This window comes from Poromitra crassiceps (assembly GCF_964638095.1).
Source record: "Poromitra crassiceps genome assembly, chromosome: 10".
Lineage (NCBI taxonomy): Eukaryota > Metazoa > Chordata > Actinopteri > Beryciformes > Melamphaidae > Poromitra > Poromitra crassiceps.
Window position 1 is genome coordinate 29,645,781 of NC_139631.1, and position 27,737 is coordinate 29,673,517.

At 43.8% G+C, this 27,737-nt stretch overlaps 2 protein-coding genes and 1 pseudogene across 3 annotated transcripts; 2 read left to right on the forward strand and 1 right to left on the reverse strand.

The window, feature by feature from the left end:
• Nucleotides 1–1,500: 1,500 nt before the first annotated feature.
• On the forward strand, nt 1,501–2,721 carry LOC310783398 (immediate early response gene 5-like protein pseudogene; annotated as a pseudogene). Its single transcript has one exon. The product of its transcript is annotated as an immediate early response gene 5-like protein pseudogene (transcript).
• Nucleotides 2,722–2,790: 69 nt separating this feature from the next.
• LOC310784370 (carnitine O-acetyltransferase-like) lies at nt 2,791–9,630 on the forward strand (the record flags this gene model as incomplete). Its single annotated transcript, XM_083645380.1, has 14 exons — nt 2,791–2,799; nt 4,482–4,778; nt 5,456–5,574; nt 6,627–6,680; nt 6,804–6,969; nt 7,121–7,295; nt 7,399–7,577; nt 7,741–7,841; nt 7,938–8,057; nt 8,160–8,282; nt 8,388–8,523; nt 8,641–8,703; nt 8,788–8,925; nt 9,044–9,630. 14 exons carry the CDS (start codon nt 2,791–2,793, stop codon nt 9,257–9,259), a joined length of 1,896 nt encoding a protein of 631 aa, XP_083501506.1. The 3' UTR covers nt 9,260–9,630.
• Nucleotides 9,631–9,852: 222 nt separating this feature from the next.
• adamts13 (ADAM metallopeptidase with thrombospondin type 1 motif, 13) lies at nt 9,853–27,092 on the reverse strand (the record flags this gene model as incomplete). Its single annotated transcript, XM_083645381.1, has 28 exons — nt 9,853–10,020; nt 10,186–10,364; nt 10,627–10,806; nt 10,922–11,065; nt 11,160–11,481; nt 11,990–12,194; nt 12,399–12,575; nt 13,208–13,337; nt 13,422–13,527; nt 13,625–13,823; nt 14,625–14,804; nt 14,899–15,028; nt 15,453–15,609; nt 17,350–17,531; nt 17,615–17,695; nt 17,776–17,896; nt 18,406–18,554; nt 18,687–18,813; nt 19,040–19,103; nt 19,508–19,659; nt 19,744–19,848; nt 19,954–20,104; nt 20,990–21,124; nt 21,688–21,834; nt 23,485–23,609; nt 23,717–23,800; nt 24,086–24,213; nt 26,954–27,092. The coding sequence occupies 28 exons, from the start codon at nt 27,090–27,092 to the stop codon at nt 9,865–9,867; spliced, it is 4,155 nt and encodes a 1,384-aa protein (XP_083501507.1). The 3' UTR covers nt 9,853–9,864.
• Between the last annotated feature and the right edge of the window lie 645 nt (nt 27,093–27,737).

Genomic DNA, 27,737 nt, shown 5'->3' on the forward strand with positions numbered 1-27,737 from the left:
TCCTCTCCTCTCCTCTCAATTCCACTCTCTATTCTATTCCTCTCCTCTCCATTCCACTCTCTATTCTATTCCATTCTATTCTTCTCCTCTCCATTCCACTCTATTCTATTCCATTCTATTATATTATATTCCTCTCCTCTCCATCCCACTCTCTATTCTATTCTATTCCTCTCCTCTCCATTCCACTCTCTATTCTATTCCATTCTATTCTATTTTATTCCTTTCCTCTCCATTCCACTCTCTATTCTATTCCATTCTATTCCTCTCCTCTCCATTCCACTCTCTATTCTATTCCATTCTATTATATTCCTCTCCTCTCCATTCCACTCTCTATTCTATTCTATTCCATTATATCCTATTCCTCTCCATTCCACTCTCTATTCTATTATATTCCTCTCCTCTCCATTCCACTCTCTATTCTATTATATTCCTCTCCTCTCCATTCCACTCTCTATTCTATTATATTCCTCTCCTCTCCATTCCACTCTCTATTCTATTCTATTCCTCTCCTCTCCATTTCACTCTCTATTCTATTCTATTCCATTATATTCTATTCCTCTCCATTCCACTCTCTATTCTATTCCATTCTATCCCTCTCCTCTCCATTTCACTCTCTATTCTATTATATTCCTCTCCTCTCCATTCCACTCTCTATTCTATTCTATTCCTCTCCTCTCCATTCCACTCTCTATTCTATTCTATTCCTCTCCTCTCCATTCCACTCTCTATTCTATTCTGTTCTATTCTATTCCTCTCCATTCCACTCTCTATTCTATTATGTCCCTCTCCATTCCATTCCACTCTCTATTCTATTCTATTCCTCTCCTCTCCATTCCACTCTCTATTCTATTCCTCTCCATTCCACTCTCTATTCCATTCTATTCTTCTCCTCTCCATTCCACTCTATTCTATTCCATTCTATTATATTATATTCCTCTCCTCTCCATTCCACTCTCTATTCTATTCTATTCCTCTCCTCTCTATTCCACTCTATTCATCTCATCTCCATATCACTCTCTATTATATTCGATTCTATCCCTCTCCTCTCATTCCACTCTCTATTCTATTACATTCCTCTCCATTCCACTCTCTATTCTATTCTATTCTATTCTATTCTATTCTATTCTATTCTATTCTATTCTATTCTATTCTGCTCTGTCCTATTCTATTCTATTCATCTCCGCTGCATTCCACTCTCTATTCTATTTTATTGTATTGTATTGTATTGTATTCTATTATATTCTACATAGGCAATAATGTGTGGCGATTTTTGTCCGCACTAAGAGATATAAAACCTAGAACACTTGGTGAAATGCAGCATGCCGGCTCCTATGTGCATCCTGAATGAGGCTAGTAGTGACATTTGCGTATAACAGAAGGACCGCCTCCCTCCCATTGGACAATGTCTATGTGAGGGCGTGGCAAGGAAAGATGAGAGTTGCAAATCCATGCCCTTACTGGGAAGACATGGAGCGCTATGGACAGTCTACAGTACACGAATCAAGTAGGAACCTCAACTAAACACAAATATATATCTTCAGTTAGGAAATAACTAAGATTTGAGAGAGTATACGGGAAGGAAGGGTGGCCCGGTTGAGGATGGAGTGTGCATTTGACGCACAGAATCTGATCTCTATTTCTTTGAGGAAAATCCAAAGCTCCAGGACGCAGAGAGGAGGCATCAAGCTCCATAAGAACTTGCTGGTAACGTACGTACTCCGAAACGCCAGACAGTTTTATATGAGCAAAAACTTCTCGCAAATACAGAGGACGCACCAGTATGAGGATGTTACCGCAGTCCGCGAGAAGCAAGATTACCTTGAACTGACTGGGAGCTTTACGGAGTTGGCCGATGACTTCTACTGCAACTTTAATAGTGGGGTTGAGTCGGACACTTGGCACTGCGGAGCGCACCAGTCCAGCGGCCACCCTGCAGAGGTGGCGCACCAAGACGCGTCTTCTGCCTGCGCAATGGTTTCGCCGGGTGACTCTGACCTCATGGTTTCGGAAGCATGTTGGAGTTGTGCAGAGAAATCCTCCTGGGACTTACCTGTCCCAAATACACAAGCCAACCAAAAGACCGTCCTGGACTTGGACACGCATGTGGTGACTACCGTCACCAATGGATACTTCCACTCAGACTGTTGCGCGCTGCCCAAACAGCCGCAGGGCTACAGTAAAAAGCGAAAGATGGACTCAAGTTATTATATTGTTGATCCAGAGTTTTATTTGCCAGACTTTGGGCCAGTGCCATGCAAAAGGATGCGGACTGATGACGATTTACATTCAGACTCTGAACAGTTGGACGCAACAAACTCCAATCTCTCCAACCTCATCTCGGTGCTGGGTTCAGGAGGACTATCTGAGTTTGTGAGTTGGCAGCAGACGGACCTTGAGCACATTTTCGCCGCTCAAACAATTTGTTTGAAACATAAATTGTTATCAGGCAGCGGTTGGACCAGAGCAATCGAAGCGTTTTGATTTGTAGGGGTTGTTTTGTATCATTTTATTGTGTTGCTTTCAAATAAACCATGACACGACTGCAATTTATCTCTCCTCTGTTATTGAAAATTGTTGATGAGATGTGATTCGTAATAGAGCATCGTATCCGGGATTACTTTTGCACATTCATATTTCTGCCAATAATTTCATTTCCCCCAAAAAGTATAACTTGACGAAAAATAAATTGTACCTTTCATATCGTATTCTATGATTATTCGTTTGGGCTACTGGGGTATGTGTTTGATTTGTATTTCTGTTTCTCTGGAAAGATGTTGGACGAGCGCCATCATGTGGCTGGTAAAGCACTGTACAACCTCATGCATCAAATCCACGCACTATGTTATTCTGTAAATGTATATCAGGGCCTGCTTTCTTTATTATTAATCAATAAAACTAATATCATTTAAGATCACTGACTTTTGGGCTATAAATTGCAACACCCCTGACGAAAAATCAATCACAATCATCTTAATGTTAGTGTAGGCCTACATATTAACAGTAGTGATTTACTGACCTTATATAAGTAGGGCTACTGTAGCTACTTAAGAAACACTATAATATACATGTGATATTAGTTTCTAGTTTTGCACCACATCCTACTAAAACTTATGATAGGGCATCATTAGGCGTAAGTTCACTGGAATCCATAATTTCATTTATTAGAATAAAAGGGCTGATCAAATTTAAGGCTAAATTTATTCACCAATTATTATTTTTATCATATTATAACCCCCCCATATCATTTTGAATTTGAAACAGCAATCTAATGGAAGTCAATTAAGGAAGCAGGACGTTAGAGGAGTGCTCAGTTCAGTTGTCTTATCTCGTCAAGCCGGAGGGGGGGCGGAGAGCTGCGAGACTCCGCGTCTGTCCTTGAGACATGACAGGCCTCTTTATTCCCGGCACAGTCAGCGCATTAAGTCAGTGCGTCCACCTGACGTGATGTTGGCTCTTTTTGTCAGAACCGTGGTGAGTACAGTGTTTTTTAGTCTGCGTGTATTTTATGGGCGTAATAACCACCGTAATGTTAGACTAGGCTAGCGTTCCTGAAGCCGAAGGGGGTGGGGCGCTGCTCAGGACAGCAACAACACAGATTGAAATGTAGCCTGCTGTCGCCATAGTAGACATTTCTTTATATGTCTGTATTGAGACCGAGTCTTCTTGACAGAGTGCATTTTAGCCTACGCTACATGCTATTATGACATGTCGCATACATTTAACGTTGCGTTAATAGGCCTAAAACAACACACACAACAGATGTTCGTCATCAGCAGTTTTATTTTGAAACGTGTTACCGGAAGTCCAGTTTTAATCTGACCGGCTTGACTTTGGTGCCAATACTGATTAGAATGAAGGATTTCTATTCTTTCTGTTGACTGTACTTATGTTGACTCCTGTTCCTTCACTCACAGACATGCTGCTGAGACATTATGGAAGACATCATGTTGTCAACCTTAATGCCACTTTCAAGGTTGATCACCATTATTATCAGATCAACAATCTTTTTATTGATAACCACCACGGAACATAAGGGCACTTAGATTTCTTGCTGGCAAGTGTTTGTATTAGCTTACATTCCAAAGGTCCATGAAGTGGGTCAAATTTCTATTTATAAGCTGGCAGAGCTGGCAGCAGTTGGTCCAAAGGAATAGTCTGACTACTTTCCTCAGTTGTTTTGGTTTCCAGTTTCACAGACCTAATCTTTCCCAGTCTTTTAATATGTGAGGCTTCTAGTATAAACATAACATTTAATGACTTGTTGACAGTTGAGGTTGCATCAATCAGCTCTGTTTATTATTACATAATTTAATTTAATGTTTATGAATGGATTATAAACTACAAAACAACAACACATAAAAGCAAATCATTTTATAGCAACCTCTCTAACACCTTTCTAGTGTTACCTTGTGGAATATTTTGCCTACATGATGAATTATATATTCATATTATCTGTCTGAGTCCATGAGGAGCGCTGCTAGCCTGACCAACATGTTTTCCAGCTGCGGCCAGGCATGGTGAAGCCGTGTCGCCTGGCCAAACCAGTCACACAGATGCCAGAGAGGTCCCTGGTGCACCAGGTCGAGGAGGGTTTACCCAAGCTGCCCGTGCCGCCCTTGAAACAAACATGTGAGCGCTACCTGGCCATGCTGGAGCCCATTGTCAGCGAGGAGGAGCTAGAATACACCCGCCAGCTGGTGGAGGAGTTCCTCAAGGGTGGAGTAGGAGAGAGGCTGCAGAAAGGCCTGGAGCGGCGGGCACGCAAGACAGACAACTGGGTACATATTTCATTTCACATCTCATTTTGTTCTCCTTTGTTCGGGTTTATTTAGCCGGGTGGGGTTCCACTGAGGGTAAACGTCCCTGTTGGCAGAGATCTGCTTAAAAGAGCAACATCGGTAAATATAAATGTTGCAGACAAACAATGCACATGAGCACAAATGCAATCAAAATCACATGGGCGGTAGGTAAGTGAAAAAAGTCAAAATTTGTGACATAAGCACTCAAAAGGCAATAATCCAACCGCAGAGCAGGGGATCAGGCCTATATAGAAAACCAACTATAGGCCGCTCTTAATTCAGTCTGACCCACGATCCATCATAATTAAACTCAACAAAAAAGAGGTTTCTGTTTAACATCAATTTGCAGTTCTATCGTCAAATAGAACAGTGGGGGAAGCAGATGGGCGTAGTTCAAAAGTGAGTTCAAACTCAACTCGACTTTGAAGTTGTTGCATGGTGAGATAATGCCTATGCCTAGGCCTATTTTTAGGAAGCAATATGGAACATTTGTTGCATCAGACATCTATAAAAGTTGCCCATGTTTATGTGCCTGCCTCAGAGACACATATCCACCCACATACTGTAATCTCTGCTAAATATAAACACGGAATAGACGGAGTAACACATGTAAACGTATTGTAGCCGGCTCTCTGACTGTTGTTGTGTTTATGTAGCTGTCGGAATGGTGGATGCAGTCTGCCTTTCTGGACTGCCGGATGCCGGTGGCGGTCTACACCAGTCCCGGGGTCGTTCTGCCCCGCATGCACTTCAGCGATTGTCAAGGACAGATGAGGTGAGCAACCAGGAGCCACATTCAAGAACGCTGTAAAGACTAAAAGCAGCCATAGTTACTAAGCTGTTTATGCTATTTAAAGAGGTACTACTCTCGTAAAAAAAAAATGTGTCAATACCTTTAATTCATGTTTTAAACAATTCCTGGTTTGGTTATGCTCTGCTCAAAACCTGAGAAGCTTCTAATTACAGGCACACTCTCATATTGTTAATTTCAACAGTGATTTGCTTGTTGTTGTAGTACAGCTCAACTCATATGAACTTGTGAATTAGCTGGCTAGCTGCAGTTTCAAGCCGACCTTTACACAGGCTTCCCTCCACATGCTGGCTATTTTCGGCTCTTTGGCAGCTCGTAGCATTGCTCAGCTTTTTCTGACAGTGACCCATGGGATATGCAGTCAACACGGTGGCACCAAGGAGAAACGCTCCAGCAAAACCTGTGCTAGTGTTTTAGATATAAGTGTATAACAATGGGCTGTTTCTCATTCGTCAGGGGTGGCATTTTTACTTAATATGGAAGAACATTTACAATAGGATTTCACCTTACTGATAATTGAATATTATGTTTGTGGTTAGGGATGCACATTTTTTTCAATTTCCTTAATTGATTAATTGGTCGTGTCAACGATCAATTCATCGATTAATCATTATATTAAAAAACAGCTTTTGACATACAAAATAGAATATACAAAATGCAGGGTTTGACACCTGTCTTTAGGCCTACCCAACAAGTTAATCAACAAATTAAACTTCCTGCATTAGCTGTCATTGTGCTTGTGGACGTGACATATTTCAACATTGTATTACAATGTTAACAAGGAATACTGTTGTATTTCTGGGTGTAATTCTCCCACACTGGACTTTCTGCCTGCTAGCTAGGCTTCCTTCTTCTTCTGTATGAGCAGTGAAAGTAAAATTTCACCCTTGTGGTGTTAAATCATTAACATCCCTATTTGTGGTCCATTCATTATGCACTGTTCACAATGGACATTCATATACAAAATATGAACGAGGACCATAATCTACCAATAACATAATGATGCCTTCCTGCAGGTTTGCTGCCAAATTGATTGCAGGGGTTTTGGAGTTTAAAAAAATGGTTGACAGGTGAGTTTGACTGAAACTAAATCATACAAATAAAATATTGTTGTACCAGAAAGGTTCTGATCAGTGTGATTTACAATTTTTGTACAAAACTGCAAAGGAATAATGTGTGGCGCTGTGTCACAGTGATACCTTGCCTGTAGAATACTTGAGTGGGAAGCCGCTGTGCATGGACCAATATTACCAGATCCTGTCCTCCTGCCGTGTCCCTGGACCAAAGAGAGATACTTCCGTGAATCACGCCATTGGAAAAACACCTCCCACTCACATCACTGTGGTCCACAACTTCCAGGTACTCTAGATGGCGCTGCTGTTCTTATGGTGCTTTTCTAATATTTCAGCTTAAGATTTCAAAGGATTTTCTTTGTATCATCTTGATGAAGTTTGAACCATTGGACTGGACGCATTCTTAGATTATTGTGACCCCTCTACCCCTCCCCCAGTTCTTTGTCTTGGATGTGTACAACAGCAACGGCTCACCGCTGACTGTGGACCAGATTCACATGCAACTGGAGAAGATCTATAACTCCTCCCTGCAGACCAACAAGGAGCCCATCGGCATCCTAACTTCCCAGCACCGCAACACCTGGGGCAACGCCTATAACAACCTGATCAAGGGTGAGTCTGGGGGTTAGAGGAGTCCAGAGAAGGCGCTTCAGAGAGAAAGATTATATCACAAAGGGCGATGTAAATTGCTTATTGTATCGATTTTTCTCCCCAGATAAGACGAATAAGGAGTCGGTCCGTGCCATCCAGAAGAGCATCTTCACGGTTTGCTTGGACGCCCCGATGCCACGGGTGTCAGATAACCAGTACCCGAGCCGCGTGGCTGCCCAGATGCTGCATGGAGGAGGCGCTCGCTGGAACAGTGGCAACCGCTGGTTCGATAAGACAATACAGGTCAGTTTGAGTCAACCGATTTTATTTTGGCCTCTGGCACCTTAGCAAAGATATGTCGTTGAATGTGTAGTGGTCTCTCTATAAAACACAGAGTTTACATTCAAAATAATAAACTGGACTTCGATCCTATTCCCTGTTAATACTTCGTATAAATCGTCCTCAGTTCATCGTTGGTGAAGACGGCAGATGCGGACTGGTGTATGAACACGCGCCTGCTGAGGGCCCGCCCATCGTATTCCTCATCGATTATGTTGTTGAATGCATGTAAGTCTCATTTATGGATTGATGATTTGTAGATGAGTGTTTTGTCCATTTTCAGGTGAACTTGAGTTGAGCAGTTACTTGATATCTTCTCAACAGGCAGAGGACGGAGATAGTCCGCTCCCCCATGGTTCCCCTTGCCATGCCTCAGAAGCTGCGTTTTAACATTACTCCCGAGGTTAAGAGGGACATCGAGAAGGCCAAACAAAATATGAACATGTAAGTGTAGCACGGTCATGATCTTACTGTCTCTGCTTAGATGTGCAATCAAAGTAGATGTTGTATAACTGAATGTTTTCTCTCTTCTTCTTCTTTTTTTAGAATGGTGAATGACTTGGATGTGAACGTTCTTATGTTTTCTCATTTTGGTAAAAATGTGCCAAAACAACACAAGTTGAGTCCTGATGGATTTGTCCAAATGGCTCTTCAACTGGCCTACTTTAGGTAAGTCATCCTTTTCATAGCAATAACCCTAAGTTGCCACCAACACTGCACTCAAACATTGAGAGTATTTCTGTATACTCATATCTTCTGTGTGCTCTTTTTTAGGATGTATAATACTTGCTGCTCTACCTATGAGAGTGCATCCTTGCGAATGTTCAAATATGGTCGAACAGACACGATCCACGCAACCACTGCGGACTCATTCCAATTTGTGCAGGCCATGGAAAACCCGGCCAAACAGGTAAAACCACTCTTGGAACCTGGAAGTTCACACAGTAAATGTATACTAGTAGCCGTATCCGGCATGCAGGCTGTGTGACTCCACAGTAAGCATTGTGTTTGACCCGTATGTCCACAGAACACGGAGAAGGTGGCGCTGCTGCAGAAGGCTGTTCAGTCCCACAGGGAGAACACGTTCAATGTGAGGACCAACATATCTTAACTTGATAATGTCTGTTTTTTTCTGATCTGATTCATCTCAGCTTTATACAATGTGTCTATTCAGGCTATTCACGGACAAGCCATAGACAGACACCTTCTCGGGCTGAGGCTGCAGGGCATTGAAGACCTGACCTCCCTGCCTGCGATGTTCATGGATACTTCGTATGCTGTGTTTCAGCATTATAATCTCTCCACCAGCCAGGTAGTTTCATTTATTAAAAAAACAAATACAAAAATCACCAATCTACTATTATCAAATGATTGTTGTTGTGGTTTATATATTTGTTTGTATTTGCTCTCATCCCCATCTCTGCGGCCAGGTCGGCTCCAAAACGGACTGTGTGATGTGCTTTGGTCCAATGGTGCCAGATGGCTATGGAGTGTGTTACAACCCCATGGAGGAGCACATCAACATCGCCATCACGGCCTTCAACAGCTGTGAGGAGACCCACGCCGCCAAGTTTTCCCAGGCTGTAGAGGATGCCCTGTTGGACATGAGAGCTCTCCTGGAGGATGCAGCCAAGGCCAGGCAGTGATCCCTGCACACCGCGGCCTGGCATGGTGCGCGTCCCACTGGGCTGGACGGAGGGTGGAATCGAACTGGTGCCGGAGCAGTGGCAGCAAGCCACACTGGCATAGAAGCACAATGCACTGAGCGTGTTGGAGCTGGGATAACGTCTGTTGTGGAAGAGTCCTGGGACGTATATTATGTGACTGTCAAAGCACTGCCGTCATAGCAAAAAGAAAGTCTTTAGGAGGGAAATTCTATATTTTACTTATCATTGAAATATTTTGTTTTGTTTACATAAAAACATGACATCAAAATAGATTAGCTCAATGTGAAATATATATATTTTTTGTTTATTATTTACCGGCTCATTGCGCTGCTTTCAGAATGAGTGTATATTGGTGCTGCATTGACTCCAAGACTAGAGTGGTTTGGTTTGTTTAATATTTTAAAGTAATTACTACATAGTAATGAACACTAAGTGAAAAAGCATAATGTATTGATAAACTTTATTTTTCTAGTCAACAGAATAGAAGTTGAAGGCTGCAGTGGCATTCATTTGAATATGTTATAAAACCTCATCTATTGTTTTTTATGAAACAAACGAAGCAAACTCCTTCAAATGAATGTATATCAAAGCCGCATGAAGGAGTATTCAGCTCTGAAGCTCCCTTTGGAATGCAGGTAGTCTCCGTGGAATTCAATCTCGGCCATGTTTCCAGAAGAGCGCCAGAGAAAAAGCTGTTGGCCTTTAAACACATTGGTCTTTAAGAAATCCATGTCCCGGATCTGATAAATATGAATGAACAAGAAACACACAATCATAAGAACAAAGTATTTTTAGCACTATTATTACAATTATTATTATTATTTTGACACCCAAAAGATTTAACTTTCTTACTGAACACTCATCGAGATGCTAAAGTGCTAAAGTGCTAAAGAGCTTCTACGCACCATAATGTATGTAGACTGGGCATTGGTGGCGTTGAACGCTAGTCCAATGTTGAGTGCCTGGATTCTGATCTTCACTGATGGTGGGGCATTGATGAGCACTCGACAGGCCGAGGTGTGATTACGGCTTGTTGTTGGATTCTCAAAGACACCACTGGGGGAAAACAGCTGCACGTCACAGTCTGTGGGGCAAAGACATAAGGAACATCTCATCATTGGTTTTCATAAGTATAATTTGATCACTTTTGTTATGCTGCAATATGCTCCAAAATCGGGGTCAATTCACTTTGAATTCAGTCATTTTCAAAGTATTAAGTGAAGCTGCTATTCAATAGCTAATCTCATTTGTCATCATCCTATCATTTGAACCTTTTGGAAGAAAATCCACTTCCGCTCCCCCACCCCAGCTCTGTCCCTTATTAGGACCCCCGGAAGCTCTCTTACCCTGACGATGACTCTTCTTGGTGTTCTTCTGAGAGCTGTAGGTGAGCACAACCCCGTTTCCTGGGGTGAGGAGGTTCTGCCGCACCAGCAGGACGTTGGTCCTGGTGGTCAGCTCAGTGCGCTCCACCTGCTTGCACTTCCTCACCAGCGCCAGGCGGTCAAAAAATACCACATACTCCTCTAACAGAGGAGAGACATCAGCACAGAGTTACAGTGACTGCAGTTTATATCATATATACTGTTAGTTCTGGTGTGTAGGAGGTGACATCCATAAGGGATTGAATCTCACACTCACTCTTTTCGCAGCTCAAGGAGCTAGAATCCACTTTGATGTGAATGACCTCGTCTAGGGGTCGACCAATGGACACCGTGCAGCGGCCCGTCACATTCTTTAAGTCCACTGTCCCCGATTCTTCCAGGAGCAGCAGTCCACATGCACCTGGAAAACCGCCCACATTGATATGATTACCTTGCAACTGCCTTCAGCTCATACAGATGATGGTTAGAGAGGGAGGGTGTTTATGCCAACTAACTGGTTTGAGGCCTTGTGGTGGGTGTGGTCACGCTGGTCTGAGGGACAGTAGTGGTGGTCTCTGTTGGAACAGGGGGAAGCTGTGAGAACAGAGTGGGAGACAGGAGAGGTGCGTCTTCAGTGGGACGAGCCACTGGAGCCCTGGTGGTGGTGGGGGCAGCAGCAGCTGAGGTGGGCTGGGTGCAGCTGCTGCTGGAGCAGCCCTGGATGGTGATGGGCTTGGGCATGTGCATGCAGAGCAGCGGGCTGAGGGGCTCCGGCTTGGAGGGCCCCATGCAGGACACGGCTCTGGACTGGATCCCATAGCCACAGGGCACTGAGCACTGCAGAAACCATAACAACACACATGATGTTTCCCTGCAGTTGTTACAGTATAGGTCACATTCGGCTGCTAGTAGTGGACTTGGAAACTGGATGATAATAATGCTTAATAATAATATTATTTGATACTAATTTCTATAATAATAAATAAATGGTCAATTGCCAATTGAATACTTGCTATTATTTCACGCTCGACTAATTTTTGCCTGTAACCTATGTTTCTACTGCTATTATTTTACATACTTTATGAGGTAAATTCACAGAATTTAATGTTTTTCATTCATGTATTTTAGCATTGCAACGCCGTTATGTTATTTTTAATACCTTCTATTTTCTCTATTCTTATGTAGTGCTGTAATCTTTTTGGTTATCTGTAACCAGCAAATTATTCATATGGGGATCATCAAGTTAATCTAATGTAGTTTGGTCTAGTGTATTGTAGTCTAATCTAATCTAATATACGGTAGTCCATTCTAGTCTAATACATCAGTGTCTCCATGGCACCCGTACCTGGCTCCACTGTTTCACCTCCCACCTGAAGGTGCAGATCTGCACCAGGCAGGGCACAGTGGTGGCTGGCTTGACGGCTGTGCGGCAGCTCTCCTCCGGCACCACGCTCTCCCTGCCATGGATGAACTGGACACAAGACACAGTCCTCTGAGCCACGCCCAGGTCACAGGACACCGAGCAGGGCCATGTCCTCAACACCTTCCACCTGGACACATTCCAGTGGCAGTAAGATGACATTCACTTTGGTGAAACTGTCCTGTCAGGTGTGTGTGTGTGTGTGTGTGTGTGTGTGTGTGTGTGTGCGTGTGCGTGTGTGTGCGTGTGCGTGTGCGTGTGCGTGTGCGTGTGCATGTGCGTGCGTGCGCGGGTGCGTGCGTGTGTGTGTGTTTATGTGTGTGTTTTACTGTACCTTGCTGGGCAGCTATTGGTGTTACATGACACCACTGCTGTGGGTTTGGGGAAGTCAGAGCACTCTGTATCCTCCACAACCTCCTCCCCCCCCTCTGTCTCTCGAGCACAGTACAGCACCCGGTTGGCCACCCCTCCACCACACGTCAGACTGCACACTCCTTGCTTAGAGCGCCACCTGCTTGTTAAAAAAAAAACTACTTGCTGCTGTCATTTTGTCTCACTCATTAATTTCAACAACACACACTACCAGTCAAAAGTTTGGACACACCTGATTGAATGTACAGTTTTTCCCACGGCGCTGCCGAGGGCATCACAAGCCGATTTCAGGTCAGTCAGTCAGACTGACAGACAGACAGTCAGTCAGTCAGTCAGTCAGTCAGTCAGTCAGGTAACGCTTAGTGAGATGATGCACGTTAGATGGGCTGTAGAGGACCCTTTTCTTTAAGAGGACGTTTTTGACTGTAAGATCCAGTGTTTCCCATACAAAGACACACAATAAAAAGTTGCTCAGTGTATAGAAATTCTCGGAAAAGCTTGGAAAAAAACGAATCCTAATTAAAGTCTTAATTAAAGGACCCACTGACGCACAGCAACATTACAAGTGATGCAAGTTATCTTTAAACTTGGTTTGACTGACAGGGATTTTCAAAAACAGACTTAATTCTGTTATTTTCCTACAATGCCACACAGCCGCGAGAAGAAAATCACAAATTTAGGTCACTCACTTCACAGCACATACTATAGAGAAATATGAGATTATGTTCTAAATAAATACTGTTGTACTATGTGTATGAAATGATGGCTCACATGGGAGGGCAGGGAGACGTGTTGCAGGCCTCGGACTGAGGTGTTGGTCTGGTAGAAGCATCACAGTGGAATTCTGCCACCCCCAGTCTGGTCTGGTGGTCGACACAGGAAAACCACACCTGCAGGGTTCCTACACAAGTATCAGGCTTTGGATGATCTTATGGGATGAGGGCATGTTGTGTCTGAATGAAGGTGAGTATATGAGGTGACTTACCATTGCCACAGGTCTTTGAACACTGGCTAATGACTGGGCTCCACACATACACAGGAGCTTGTCTCGAGCGTGGCAACAAACTGGACGACTTTAGCATGGGCTGGTCCTGATCAAGGAAAAAATTACATTATGTCCAGAAGGCTCAGACTTTTTGAGATAAATGTATCAAATCGACATACTATATTGTCTATTTCCCACTTTACCTGTCCCTTAGTTTCCCACCCAATGGGACAAACATCAACTACACAAGACACAAAATCAGGTGGTCTGATTTGCTGTGAGCAGAAGCTATCATCCACGTCAACGTCCTGACCGCCTTCTGGCCGTACGCACGATACGATGCGCTCGGCTTCTCCAGGCCCGCACACTGCTGAACATTCCCCTGGCTCCGACACATGCCATCTGCAAAACACAATTTGCAAAGCACATTTATTTCACAAATGCAGTGGTGTAATGTAACAAAGTAATAATACTTTGTTACAGTACTAAAGTATTTTTTGGAGGGGGGGGGGGGGGGGGGGGGGGTCTGTACTTTACTTGAGTATTTGTATTTCTGTCAACTTTCAGTTTTACTCCACTACATTTCCTAAATAAATTGTATACTTTTACTCCATTAAATTTCCCCCTAAGCTTCTTAGTTACAAAGTCAAATCTGAAGAAATGTGGTAGCCTGCAAGCAAGCAGGTTTGGCAAATCAGTGCTCCTAGCTTGCAAGTTACGTTAATCACAATCCACATTCCACTCGAGGCCAGGCATGTGTTTTGCTTTCTTCTAAGTAGCCTATATTTAATATCAGAAAATTACTTTTGATACTTGACTACAATAAATATTCAAGGCTTTAACTCAAGTAATATTCTAATAGGCCTAGGTGACTTCTACCAAAGTGATTTTCTGGTAAGATATCTGTACTTAGTGTGGCTTTCACGTACTTTATACACCACTGCACAAATGCAAATCTGTTGATCTGCAAGTGTGATTTTGACACTCAGGCAGCAGCAAGCTATAGCAATCAACAGAAAAACAAATCCACTCTATCTGGCTGCTCAGCTCATATTTGGTATTTTCCAAACGCTTCTCGTCTTTTGTGATCATGTGAATATTGTTCAGGCACTATGGTTGGCTCCATACATGGCTAGAATGCAAATGTGACAATTAACAATTAAGCAGTGAATCATCAACAGTACGGTGTAAGCTCAACTGTACCTGGCAGGACAGTGTTGAAGGTTACATTTATCAACCGCATTTGGAGCTGCATCAACTGCGCATTCAGAGGCTACCACCTTCACAACATCGGCTCCTTGCCTTTGAACACATCTCACAGGACGCACCCTTTCTCCTCCGCCACAGGAGGCGCTACAAGGTCCAAATTCCCCTGTGTCCCACCTGTAAAACAGTAAATAATGTAATCTGTTAAGTTTGTATTGAGATGTATGTATGTCAGGGCCAGGGGAAAGAACTAAGTAAATATGAACTCAACCTGGCGGGACATGCCGGGAGCTGACAGGTTGTCTGCAGTGGTATGGGTGGAGGAGATGCATTGCAACACTGTTCCTCCAAATGATCATTGGTATCTTCATTTACACAGGCATACACATGCTTCTGTATTCCTGCAAGAAAATGTAATTATGTGTCAAAAGAACAATTATCTTTAAGAACTCCTTTAATGAAAGTATCAATGTCAAATTTCACTTTAGGGGCAATTTTCCACATTCCACCTCCATTTTACTATAGGCTAAGTATTCACCCTTTAGGAATGGAAGTTGTTGAAACTGGTGAAAAGCTTGAAACACTGAAATGGTGTAAAATTCCAGGGCACTGTTCCCAATGCTGCCCCCCCCCCCCCCCCCCCCCCGCCCAAAGAAATTACATATTGTGTTGTGGGGTGTGTGTGTGTGTGTGTGTGTGTGTGTGTGTGTGTGTGTGTGTGTGTGTGTGTGTGTGTGTGTGTGTGTGTGTGTGTGTGTGTGTGTGTGTGTGTGTGTGTGTGTGTGTGTGTGTGTGTGTGTGTGTGTTTCTGTGATTAACAGTTACCTGATCCACAAGAGACAGAACAGGGCGTTGTGAAGACAACCCACTTGCCCTTAGGTATGGTTTCTGTCAAATCATTATCACTGGCTGGTATATAAAACTGGTAGCTAATGTTTGGACTTGTTTTTTCTCCATATTCTTTTCCATATTTGCGATAGATCTGCAGGGGAAAAAGAGTAATACTACTCAGATGTAAATGTCAGATGTTTCACACACAATTTTCCCCATTTAGTTTGTGGAAAGACATGATTACACGATTCTTGTCTCAACACATCTGGGGCCGATGCACTTTCAGTTCAGTCAGTTCAAAACATAAATTAAAACTATAATCTAAAAAATATCATTAAGAAATATAGAGCATGTGTTCTCACTTCTATTACGTTCTATTTTAGAATTTCAAATTTTGAGGAAAATCCACTTCCTGTCCTCAATTGTCGGAATTGTATATGATCTGAACCCAACTTCAAAAATAGCCTTAAAGGAACACTCCGCCCATTTTCAACCAGCTTTGTATCATTAGAACATGAGTAGTATATCAGAAAACTGTAAACTGTTTTGAAGTCTGTCATTTAATTTGACAGTTATTGAGTGTTAAAGTGTGGACCAGTGACATCACTGGTCCACACTAACTCAAATTAACACATTCACTGCCAGCCGTTTTTTTTTTACTGTAGGTAGGTTCTGCCAGAGGGTTTTTTTGAGGATTCTGGCTCATCTTTCAAGACCCGAGGATTCTTTTCTGCTAAGATTTTGTGAACACACAATATCTCAAAAGAACTAATAGAATGTGTGCTTTCTCTGTCTAAAAGAGTTAGTTTGTAGAGTTAGTAGTTATGTAAGCATTAGCAGTTGAATACAGCATGGTTTCAGCGTCAGAAAAAATATTCTGAGATAAACGGCTTTTTGTGAAATTCGATAGAACAGTCACTTTAACCATTCATTTTTGGCATCAGTAAGACGTCAGACATCTAAACAATAGTTTTGAACAGTAATTTCCTCCATAACAGCAGGAAACCCCCCTCTGCTTCCAACTCCTCCCTCCGTGTGTGTCTTCTTGGCTGCAGCGGCCGTGTCACAAGCTCGTTGCTGCTGCTGTAACCTCGCGTCACCAGTCTCATTGCTTTGCTGCTGCTGTGCCTGTCTGCGCGGCCGCTCTTTGAGGAAGTCTGGATGGACTCGCTCGCTTCTTGGAGTTTTGGTTGAGAGCTTTGATGAAGCTTTTGCGATTCTGGTCATATTTATGCGGCGTGTTTCAAAGTGTGTTCCACCCGTAATCTATTATGCAAATTTGCAATCCTGCACCGCCAGCAATCAGCGCGAAAACGAAAGCGTTTTCGCCAATCCATTTACATGAGAATGGCTTCGTCACACTGCTTTTTGCTTGCCTTCCTCTAGTCAGGAAAGCACTGTCGCCACTTAGTGGGTCGGTGGAATGGGTTGTACACGTTGTACACGTCCAATACTTATATAAGAGATGTAAAAGGGTTAGATGCACATCCCACCGTCAAAAAAACAAAATCGAACGTAAACGTAAAAAAACACGTCATTGGCAGTGAACGGTTGGATTTTGTTTGACGTAAAAACACGTCATTGGCAGTGAACGTGTTAATAACTCATTAACTCAAATCAACTCTCAATAACTGTCAAACTAGATGAATGATGAATAGTTTGACAGTTATTGAGAGTTGATTTGAGTTAATGAGTTATTCATTTTGAGTTAGTGTGGATCAGTGATGTCACTGGTCCACACTTTAACACTCAATAACTGTCAAATTAAATGACAGACTTCAAAACAGTTTACAGTTTTCTGATATACTACTGATGTTCTAATGATACAAAGCTGGTTGAAAATGGGCAGAGTGTTCCTTTAATGTATGTCTGTCGTATAGTCTCTCCTGACCTGTACGTGTATCTCCTGTTGCACGGGTCCAGGCAGCACAAGCTCCTCCATTTGGGGCAAAAGGTCAGGGGTCAAGTAGAGACGGTAGTCTAGGTGCTCGTCATCCAGCAGCGAGGGGTGTGTCACGTTCAGTGCCATGCTCCCCGTCCCAGACACAATGTACTGATCCCCAACCATTACAGCTGTGGATGACAAACACACCTCTTAGTATAGTATAGTCCCATATGCTATGAACCAGAATGTATTGTAAACTGATGCCACTCACCCATGTGAGTGAAGACAGGAGCTCTGTTGACTATGTGAACCTGTGTGGCATTCGCTGGCAGAAAGAGGAAGGTGATGTACTCTGAAAAGATAATAATTAAGTTAAAATTGTGTTCAATAAAATATATGTAATGTATGATCTGCGGTTGTATATGTTGCTACCTCTGGCCTGACCACCACTGTAGGAGTTTGAGGTCAAACTGCAGGATGCCCCATCTCCACCACACACTGCGCAAACGTCACGCACTTTCCCCGAATGCAGCACGCCGTCACAGCCAAACAGCTGAGCAGACACACAGAAACAGGAATTTCAACTCTAAAGCAATAGAGAGCCAAAGTGGAGCGTCACTTCCTGCTTCAGCACTGTACCAGAGATTTTCATCCGCCATTTATTTTCCCATAGACATTTCGTACAATGCTTATAAAAAGTTTTACTTGTTCAAACCAAACGGTTCAGATATATTTAAAAACAGGAGAGACCACATAACATTTCACTCGGACCAAAATGTTAAAAAAAAAAAATGCAGATGTAAAGACATATTTTTTCGATGTTGTTTTTTTAAAGTTTTGGTCCGAGTGAAATGTTATATGGTCTCTCCCGATTCTAAATATAGCTGAACCGTTTGCTTTGACCAAGTAAAACTATTTTTATAAGCATTTTACGAAATGTCTATGGGAAAATAAATGGCAGAAGAAAATCTCTGGTACAGTGCTGAAGCAGGAAGTGACGTTCACTTTGCCTCTCTATGAGATGGCACATCATTCTGTGGCACGTTCACGCTCACTCATTACCTGGCACTTGCCTCTTAGGCAGGCAGCTGTGGAGCCAAAGGGAGCTGGACTGTCTGACTCACACCGAGTGCCGTCCACAAACTGAGAGCCGCGGCTCACGATGAAGCTCTCTCCCTCTGACTGGCACATATATCTGCATTGCTCATCCCCTGGGGATGGCAGTATGATAGTTAACAGAGGCACAAGATGCAAAGCGAGTCACAACAGTGTCACCAGAATGATTCTTGTGGGGGGTTGTATCCCCTTATAGATGTAGTCGTGTAGTGTGTGTGTGGGCCCACCTGTGGTGAAACCTACGGCCGGGATCCAGGTATAGAAGGAGGCAGTGTTTGGCAGCAGGTAGAGCGGATGGGAGTCTGTTTGGGAACACTGCTGCGCCATGAAATCCAGCTGGGTCCGATCACATGGCTGGGAAGAAGAACAGGGAATTTTGGACTTTTATGGCTTTGTCTTCAATTATTCCTTCGCCTCGAATTCTCGGAGGCGTCCCATCAACGCGGATATCTTTGGAGGCTAAGCACCGGCCTCTAAGGACGTTAAAACTGGGAGGATTGAGGGTGCAATGAGCCACTGAGTAAACAGTATTGCCCTACTGTATGGTGGCTCATTGTGGACATAACCAGTGAGAACTTACCTGCTGGTGACAAAGTTCAGCCTCAATATCCCGACCCTCACAGTCATTCCCTCCAAAAGCAGGTCTGCGAAATCAGACAACGGCAGATATTTTACAAAAAAACGAATGACTTGTAACATAAATGGAACATTCTTAATCAGTCTTATCTTATCTTAGGAGCCTCATTAGTCAAGTCAAGTCAAGTTTATTTGTATAGCCCTAATTCACAAGCATGTCAGAGGGCTTTACAGAGAATGTGTCTAGCTAGGACTAGCTAAGCACGATCAATAAACAGGATTGAACAATCTTAATATTAGAGAGAGAGAAGGAGAGAGAGGAGGGAGGGGAAAGAATGGGGGGGGGGAGAGCAAGCAGAGAGAGGAGGGAGAAGGGAGAGAACAAGGGGAGGTAAGGGAGAGAAGACAGAGTTGAAATCGATATCATTACTGTTTGGGACCATGACTAATGCTTTGCGGCCACATTTGTTACCTTGGGTTGTTGCATTGGCGCGTGCGGTGAGTGACCCCCCCACCGCATGTCCGTGAGCAAGGGCTGAACTCAGACCAGCTGGACCAGGAGCCGTGCACCACCACAGAGGAGCCCAACTGGTCTGGGGACACACAGCGGCCCTTCAAACACCACTGCAGGGGAGGATTTCATCCCATCAAAACAGAGGCTCAGACTCAAACTGCAGTCACTTATTGGAGCTGATCACAGAGCAGTACCTGATTGGGTGCACACTCTGTCCCGTCCAGCAGGGGGACCAGGAGGCGTTTGCAGAAGCTGTCGTCACCGGGGTTAACGTGGCAGGACAGAACGCGACACACCGGCTGATGGGAGAGAAAATCATGGTAAAGAACACTAACAGTCATTTGTGATATTTCTAGTGTGAAACGCCATCTGGTGGTGTCATGCTGCCACAACACGTGACTTACCAGGTCAGGATTGGTAAAAGTGCAGGCTCTCGCAGTGCTACCAAAGGCTATCCGACACTGGTCGTCGACTCCATAGTACAGACCTGGCTTCCAGTCTTGTAGAGAGCCTCCCAGCGCCGGCAGGTCTTTGACACATTCAGCTCGTCCTTCACTGAGAAGAACACCATTGCACAGCGTCACTCATCATCAGACTGTAACAGATGTACCTGTATCTGGAGTCTGGACCTCACACATGTGTGTACATAATATGCTACACTGAGGCATTTAACTAATGACACACAGATTATATGAGTCAGATGAAGCACAAAACAAGTACTGCTTTGTTTTACATCCGCCTAAAACTATAGATAGTACTGGATTCGGAATTATTGAGTTTGAGAGGCCCTAAATAGAGAGCCGCAGGAATGAATCTCTTTTTTTTAAACGTGATTTTTATAAAACGCTTCAAAAGGCATACAAGTTATTCACGTTTGTGAAGAGTATCATGCTGAACCCAAATTCGCATTCCCAAAAACTTTTGTTAACCACAGACCTTATTCTATGCATTTAAGTGAAATCCCCATTCTAAAACCCCATAGACTTTTCCACTGAAGAACCAAATTGCGGCGTTTTCTGGATAAAGCCTACAAAAATACATCATCCCTGCAGTACTCTGTGTCTGAGTGATGTCATCTGGAGGACACTGAGCCCTTGTGTTAATTACAGCTCCACAAAAAAAGGGAGGGGGGGACGGTACAGCCCAAACCTCACTTAGAGATAGACTTTTAGGCACTAGGCCTGCTCTGTTTGGTATACGGTACTTAAAATGTAATACATACTTGATAGAATTTTCACAGAAGTTCAAATCCAAACAAAAAATCAAAATGAGCATCTTCAAAACCAAAGTTTAAAGTGAACATCTTTGTGAGGGAATCATTAGCACCTAAGCTTGAGGTGAAAACATCAATATATGAATTACAGATGAAATGGCCCGTCAACAGTGCCAGGTCTGTGGGAGACTTCCCCGTGCACAGCTGCTCTAAACATGGTGGCTCACCTGAAGAATGTGAGCAGCTGCTGTCTGCTGCACTGGGACCAGGTCAGATCCACACTGTTGTAGCCCCCGTCAGAGGCCATCATAAAGCCACTCCTGCTGCAGGTGTTTCCTACTCCATCATGGTTTACTCCAAAACTAGGTGAAATAAAAAGGAAACTAAAATGAGTTAAGGGGATCCTACTAGAGGAATTCAAATGCTCCCATATTTACATCCATATATGATCAAAGATGTTTATTAAAGACATTAAACAAATCAATTTTGTTAAAGGCAGTTTCAGACTACCGTAATTGCGTTCAATGGATCATAACTGGACTTGGTCTTGACTCTTGATTGGTTCCCATAACTAATCAATTGATTGAATCCTTCCAATCAGAGCAGTTTGCAGCATCTGACCTGGAAAGTGTCCACTTAGCAGGTTTACCTCATTTGAATTGGAGGAACTCGTGCTGTTGGCCAATCAGGTCTACTATATTTTGTGACTATTCTGCATGAGGACTAATACCCTTTTAACAAAGCTATCTATTCCTGATCATTAATCTCATTATTCTTATTGAAAAACAAAATCGGGAAAACTCAATAATATATGATTTTTAAGCACATAATACTGATATTTTGCTATAACCTAAACTTCATTAAGACATATTTGCATACCACCTAGATTAGTGACTGATGATGGCGTGTTTGGCTGTGCCTTTACCTGTGGCCAATTTCATGAGCAATGGTGATGCCCAGGTCAAAGCCAGTGTCCTCTGTGATCACACAGCTCCACTCGCTGGAGCAAGCCCCGCCCAGCTGTGCCACGCCCCGCACCTGCTTGTTCCCATCCGGCAACACTAGGTCATATCTGGTTGTGATTGATGACATTATAGTAAAACAAGACGTTTATCCCTTAAAATATGACACATCTGTTGTTCCCGGTACAGCCGGGATACTCAACTTGATTTGCCCAGGGGCCACTTCCGTGAAATGATAGGAGACCAGGGGCCAGTTAATAAACAAACAATATACAATTTTCTGTAGCGGATTGTAGGTTTTTGGGGTGTCAGCCGGAGTTTAGTCTGACAATGTTGTGCACACCGGATAGTTAGTTAGGTTAAGTTAGTTAGGTTAAGTACAGTACATACATAAGTGCCTGGGTAGTGAGCAGACGGCGGTATTTGACAATTTAGCTGGAGCTCAGTCAAACTTTGTTTCACGGTAGTTTTTATTGTGAATTAGAATCAAATTCAGAATGAAAACTAATGTGAAACTAGAACGACCGCAACGCGGACTTATGCCTCCGCCATTAGTTCATTCTGGAGTCCAAATCGCCATTTGAGGCAAATTGGAAGAGATTCCGTCAAGGCGCTCCTGTGATGTTGCATTACAGAGCTTGGAAATTGGGTGTGTGAGAGGTCACAGTGACCTTGAACTTTGACCACCAAAATGTAATCAGTTCATCCTTGAGTCCAAGTCGATGTTTGAGACAAGTTTGATTAAATTCCGTCAAGGCATTCCTGAGATATCGCGTTAACAAGCTTGAAAATGGCGTTGGAGAGCTCACCTTGACCTTTGACCTTTGACCACCAAAATCTAATCAGTTCATCCTTGACTCCAAGTCGATGTTTGAGACAAGTTTGATTAAATTCCGTCAAGGCATTCCTGAGATATCGCGTTAACAAGCTTGAAAATGGCGTTCGAGAGGTCACAGTGACCTTGACCTTTGACCTTTGACCACCAAAATCTAATCAGATCATCCTTGAGTCTAAGTCGATGTTTGAGGCAAATTTGATGAAATTCCGTCCAGGCGTTCCTCAGATATCGCGTTAACAAGCTTGAAAATGGCGTTCGAGAGGTCACAATGACCTTGACCTTTGATCTTTGACCACCAAAATCTAATCAGATCATCCTTGAGTCTAAGTCGATGTTTGAGGCAAATTTGATGAAATTCCGTCCAGGCGTTCCTCAGATATCGCGTTAACAAGCTTGAAAATGGCGTTCGAGAGGTCAAAGTGACCTTGACCTTTGACCACCAAAATCTAATCAGATCATCCTTGAGTCTAAGTCGATGTTTGAGGCAAATTTGATGAAATTCCGTCCAGGCGTTCCTCAGATATCGCGTTAACAAGCTTGAAAATGGCGTTCGAGAGGTCACAGTGACCTTGACCTTTGACCTTTGACCACCAAAATGTAATCAGATCATCCTTGAGTCTAAGTCGATGTTTGAGGCAAATTTGATGAAATTCCGTCCAGGCGTTCCTCAGATATCGCGTTAACAAACATCGTACGGACGGACGGACAGCCGTACGGACAGCCGTACGGACAGCCGTACGGACAGCCGTACGGACGGACGTACGTACGGACGGACAACCCGGATCCATAATGCCTCCGGCCTGGCTATCGCCGGCGGAGGCATAATTATTAGAAAATTGTCGGGGGGCCACTCTGCACCCTGTCGCGGGCCGCATCTGCAAGTTGGGTATCTCTGCAGTACAGCCAGCCACATGCAGTATACCTTGTAATGTACAGCAGCAGATCACCATGTAACGGGTCTGTGTCATTGGGCGGGTTGATCCTCCTGCCCCAGTCACACACACTTCTAAGGGAAGAGGTGATGTCGGTAGACATTTGGATCTCTGGCTAGAAGAGAGAGCACAGTAATGAGAGGGATAGGGGGTGAAACCAGAAGAATTGCATTGTGGGCGCACACAGCATTAAGTGTTCAAATAGAATAAGCAGCTACTGACCTCTGGCTCTGACAGGACGATCATGCGGACCAGGTGCACCCTCATGTCTGCCCCCAGAGTCATGTCCCTCAGCAGCTCGGAGGCCTGGGTGGAAATTACACGTCAAATATAATATGACCATAGCATTGCAGTTGACTCTTTCTTTGGCCACGTAAGTACATGTATTTCAAGATACTTTAATAGATTTCACATGTATATTTCAGGATTATTATGCTGATGTTCATGTTTATGTGTACGGTACTTACTCTGACACCCTCAATTCCCATGTACTGTATTTTCAATACCCACAAATGGCAATCAAGAGGACATATTCAAGAAAAGATCCTCATTCATTCATGCTGTTTAATGCTAGTCTGTGCTCGCACTTACGATATTGAGGTTGGTGAGGATGTATCTTTCCGTGTCCTGTTTGTGGACCTGCTGGACATCAGGCCCCACCACCACCAGCAGCTCCAGGTGGGTGGGCGTCAGAGACGACCGGCGCAAACGCCTGCCAACTGTGGATGGAGGGAAAACACTACAGTGTACTGTACAGACACAGAGGTGATCAGCATTGGACTGTAGTGCTTATTTTTTAGTGGTAAACTAAAAACTCCAGCCTTAAAAGGATGTTGTTGTTTTTTCGATCAGGCGCTCTCTCATCCTAACAATAAGAGGATCCTCCCCACTGTGGCACATGCCACTGTGGCACATGCCAGTCTTGAAAGAGTTTGGACACCTACCCGAGGCAGCAGGAGCAGGATAGGAAGTCACATCCCGTCGACTGAGGGAGCGATGAAAACGCTTTGGAGGGCACAAAACAATCAATCATGTTGAGGTCTTTTGGAGAGGAGCAGCTTTAGACTTGCCAGACGTTTAGGCCTGTGACCTACATTACTTAATGGCAATACATTACTTCAGGGTAGTCTAAGGCTTTCACTGTTTAATGGTCTTAATGCAAATCCTATCAAACATAGTTATGGCTCTCTCTCTCTGCAGGTCCAGGTTCCAAGAGGATGATAAACAGTTTAAAGTTGAAGAGTTCAATGTACTTTACAGATGTCCCAGAGCAGAGGAATCGCTAACCACAGCGCTTCTGTTCGAACTGTACTTTCCACCTACCTCCTCCGATGGAGATCCCATACGAGCCGGAGAGCCAGGCGGCAGCAACAGCAGATAGAGCAGTGTCATAAATACCATGTCTCCTCTCTTCCTGTGGGCCCAATTGGTCCGTTTTAATACTGAGATAGAATATATGTGATCCTCCTACTACTCGGTCGGGACGGGACCCAGCCAAGAGGGTAAGAGTCAAGTATGTGTACATAAACAAACAGTAGGGACAAAGTTGATGAGTCACACGCGTCATTTCTCCGTTTTTCCCTTTTTTCCCCCCACTGGGGGAGTACGTACGGCGAAAGTTCAATACCATCTGATTGGTTGTTTGATTGGTGCTCTGACTCATTTGTCATTTCCTGCGTGGTGTCGTCTCCTTCAGTGACACAATCCCAACATTACTATCATTTATTATTATTATAGTATTGTTTTTCTGGTCTATCATTTTGAGAGAGCTGTTACAGTCACCGACGACTTTGCTGTATATGTGGAGAGCAATAGACCCTTCTCACGGGGGCCATTTTGTGTCGAAAAGGCAGGGTAAACACAGGTGCAAGCAAAACACAAATTTCCAACTTCCATGATTGGAATTTGGAAACCCTCATTAGTGTTTTGCTTGCACCTGTGTTTATTCTGCCTTTTTGAGACAAAATGGCCCACGTGAAAAGGGTCTATTATCAGTGATAGCCTATGGTTTGCATGCTTTAGCCAGCGACTAGAATCCAACTTTGGACCCTATACCCATACGCATGTCAGTTAAGGGCATTCACGGCGTCGGCCACAATAGACCCTTTTCACGGGGGCCATTTTGTGTCGAAAAGGCAGAGTAAACACAGGTGCAAGCAAAACACTAATGAGGGTTTCCAACTTCCATGAGTCTAAGTTGGAAACCCTCATTAGTGTTTTTGCTTGCACCAGTGTTTGCCCTGCCTTTTTGACACAAAATGGCCCCCGTGAGAAGGGTCTATCAATGATGAATCGTATGTTCGTTCTCATGGTTATCATGAATGATGACCATTTGTGTTGTTGCCTGTCACAGCCATTAGAGGGCAGGCATGACTCTGTTTCTGCTGCTGTGCCACTGCCTGGATGACTTGAAAGAAACTGGGGAGGGAACATAAGTGCCCCATTCGCCAAGCTGAAGTGCTCTCATAGCAGAATGGCATCCCTGCTGTCGATGAGAGCCATTACACCTCATCTCACATTGAATTGGCACACAAAATACACAGTGGGAAATATTGCAAACAATAAAACAGCATCACAGCTATAGAGGTGGAACTGCCTTGCTGTCTGCTGTGGGCCATAACAATCTTCCTCTATTGCCTAATTAGGGACAGATGCAAAAAGAGAGTCTCGACTCCCCGTTCATCTAATAGTACTGTGTGTGTATTCTGTTGATACTCTGGGACCTGGGAATATTTAAAACCTACTCTACTATTTATGATGCATCTTAGCTTTACTACTTTCTAGGCCTTTGATGATGTCAAATGTGTGGTGGCCTGCAGGAAGCCTTCACGTGATGTCGCTGCTGCACGTTGTTGCTAATGAGCCAAAGAAGAGTTTTGCAGGTATTTTGAGTGATTTGGTTACTTTCATCTCCGTAGTAGGCCTACACATCATGGTGAATAATTATTTGTATAAAACAAAAGGGAAAGTATTTATTTTTATGGCTTTTGGGGGAATGTCACTGTAGAAAATACAACGTTGTGGAATGTTTTTCTCTCGTTTTACATTTAGACACATAACAGATTAAAATACTCACACTCAAAGTTATATATAGGGGAGAGACATGTCAAAAAATGAAAATGTCAAATTCCCACCATGTGAAGGGTTTTTTTCAGACCACCACACAAATGGGTAAATATGGCCAGTGTGAGACTAAAGAGGCTGTCAGACTCACAGAATTTGGCTGTAGAGTGAGATATTATTGCCCTATAGTTCCCAGACGACGTCGGAGAATCTGGTTAGCCGCGTGGTAATAAGTCGTTTTATTTGTTTAACAAGCAACATCCCCCGCCTGCTCCCATTCAACACATGATGATAACGCTGCAATAATAACTCAAGTCCCACGCAACAGCAGCCAGATTGCTATCCTCTTTTCACACACTTCAGTGTTGTAAAGCTGCATTGGGAAAATTGGCTGACCTCCCTCTCGGTTTCTCTCCATCCCCTCCTTCCTGAGGGGGTCTAGTTTATCTCCATAAAGCTGGGATTCAAGCCCCATCTGCCGTTCCTCTGTCAGATATCTGGCCACTGTGGGTGGGTGGGTGTCACAGTCAGGCATCATCACACCAGCACTGCTCCACTAAAACCTCAGTGCCTTGCTGGATTTACAGAGCCAGCACAACAGACTGAGATAACAACGTGTGGCTGGAGCCTCGTGCCCGCGTCTGCTCAGAGAAGGCCAGGGATTGCATATTTATGATGGCCTAAATTATACATATACGGCCATATGGGATACTCAAGTGGGCCCAACATGATGCTTTAGGAGCATGTTGTTGGGTTGCAGCAATTACTGAAGAAGAGAGAGGATGCTCGTGTGTGGTTGAAGTTAATCACAGTTAACTGCTATTTTACTTAGCCCACTTTCACAACACATTGCTCTGGATGCTGTTTGTAGATGTGCATTTGAGAGCTTTTTTTTTTAAGTTAAGTTATCCTTTATTTATCCACATGGGGAAATTCATCCTCTGCATTTGACCCATCCTCTACTAGGAACCTCCCTAGGACTAGGAGCAGTGGGAAGCCGCAGTGGGCAGCCGCAGTGGGCAGCCGCAGTGCAGCGCCCGGGGACCAACTCCAGTTCTTTTGCCATTGCCTTGGTCAGGGGCACTGACAGGAGTATCAACCCTAACATGTTTTTGATGGTGGGAGGAAACCGGAGCACCCGGAGAAAACCCACACAAACACGGGGACAACATGCAAACTC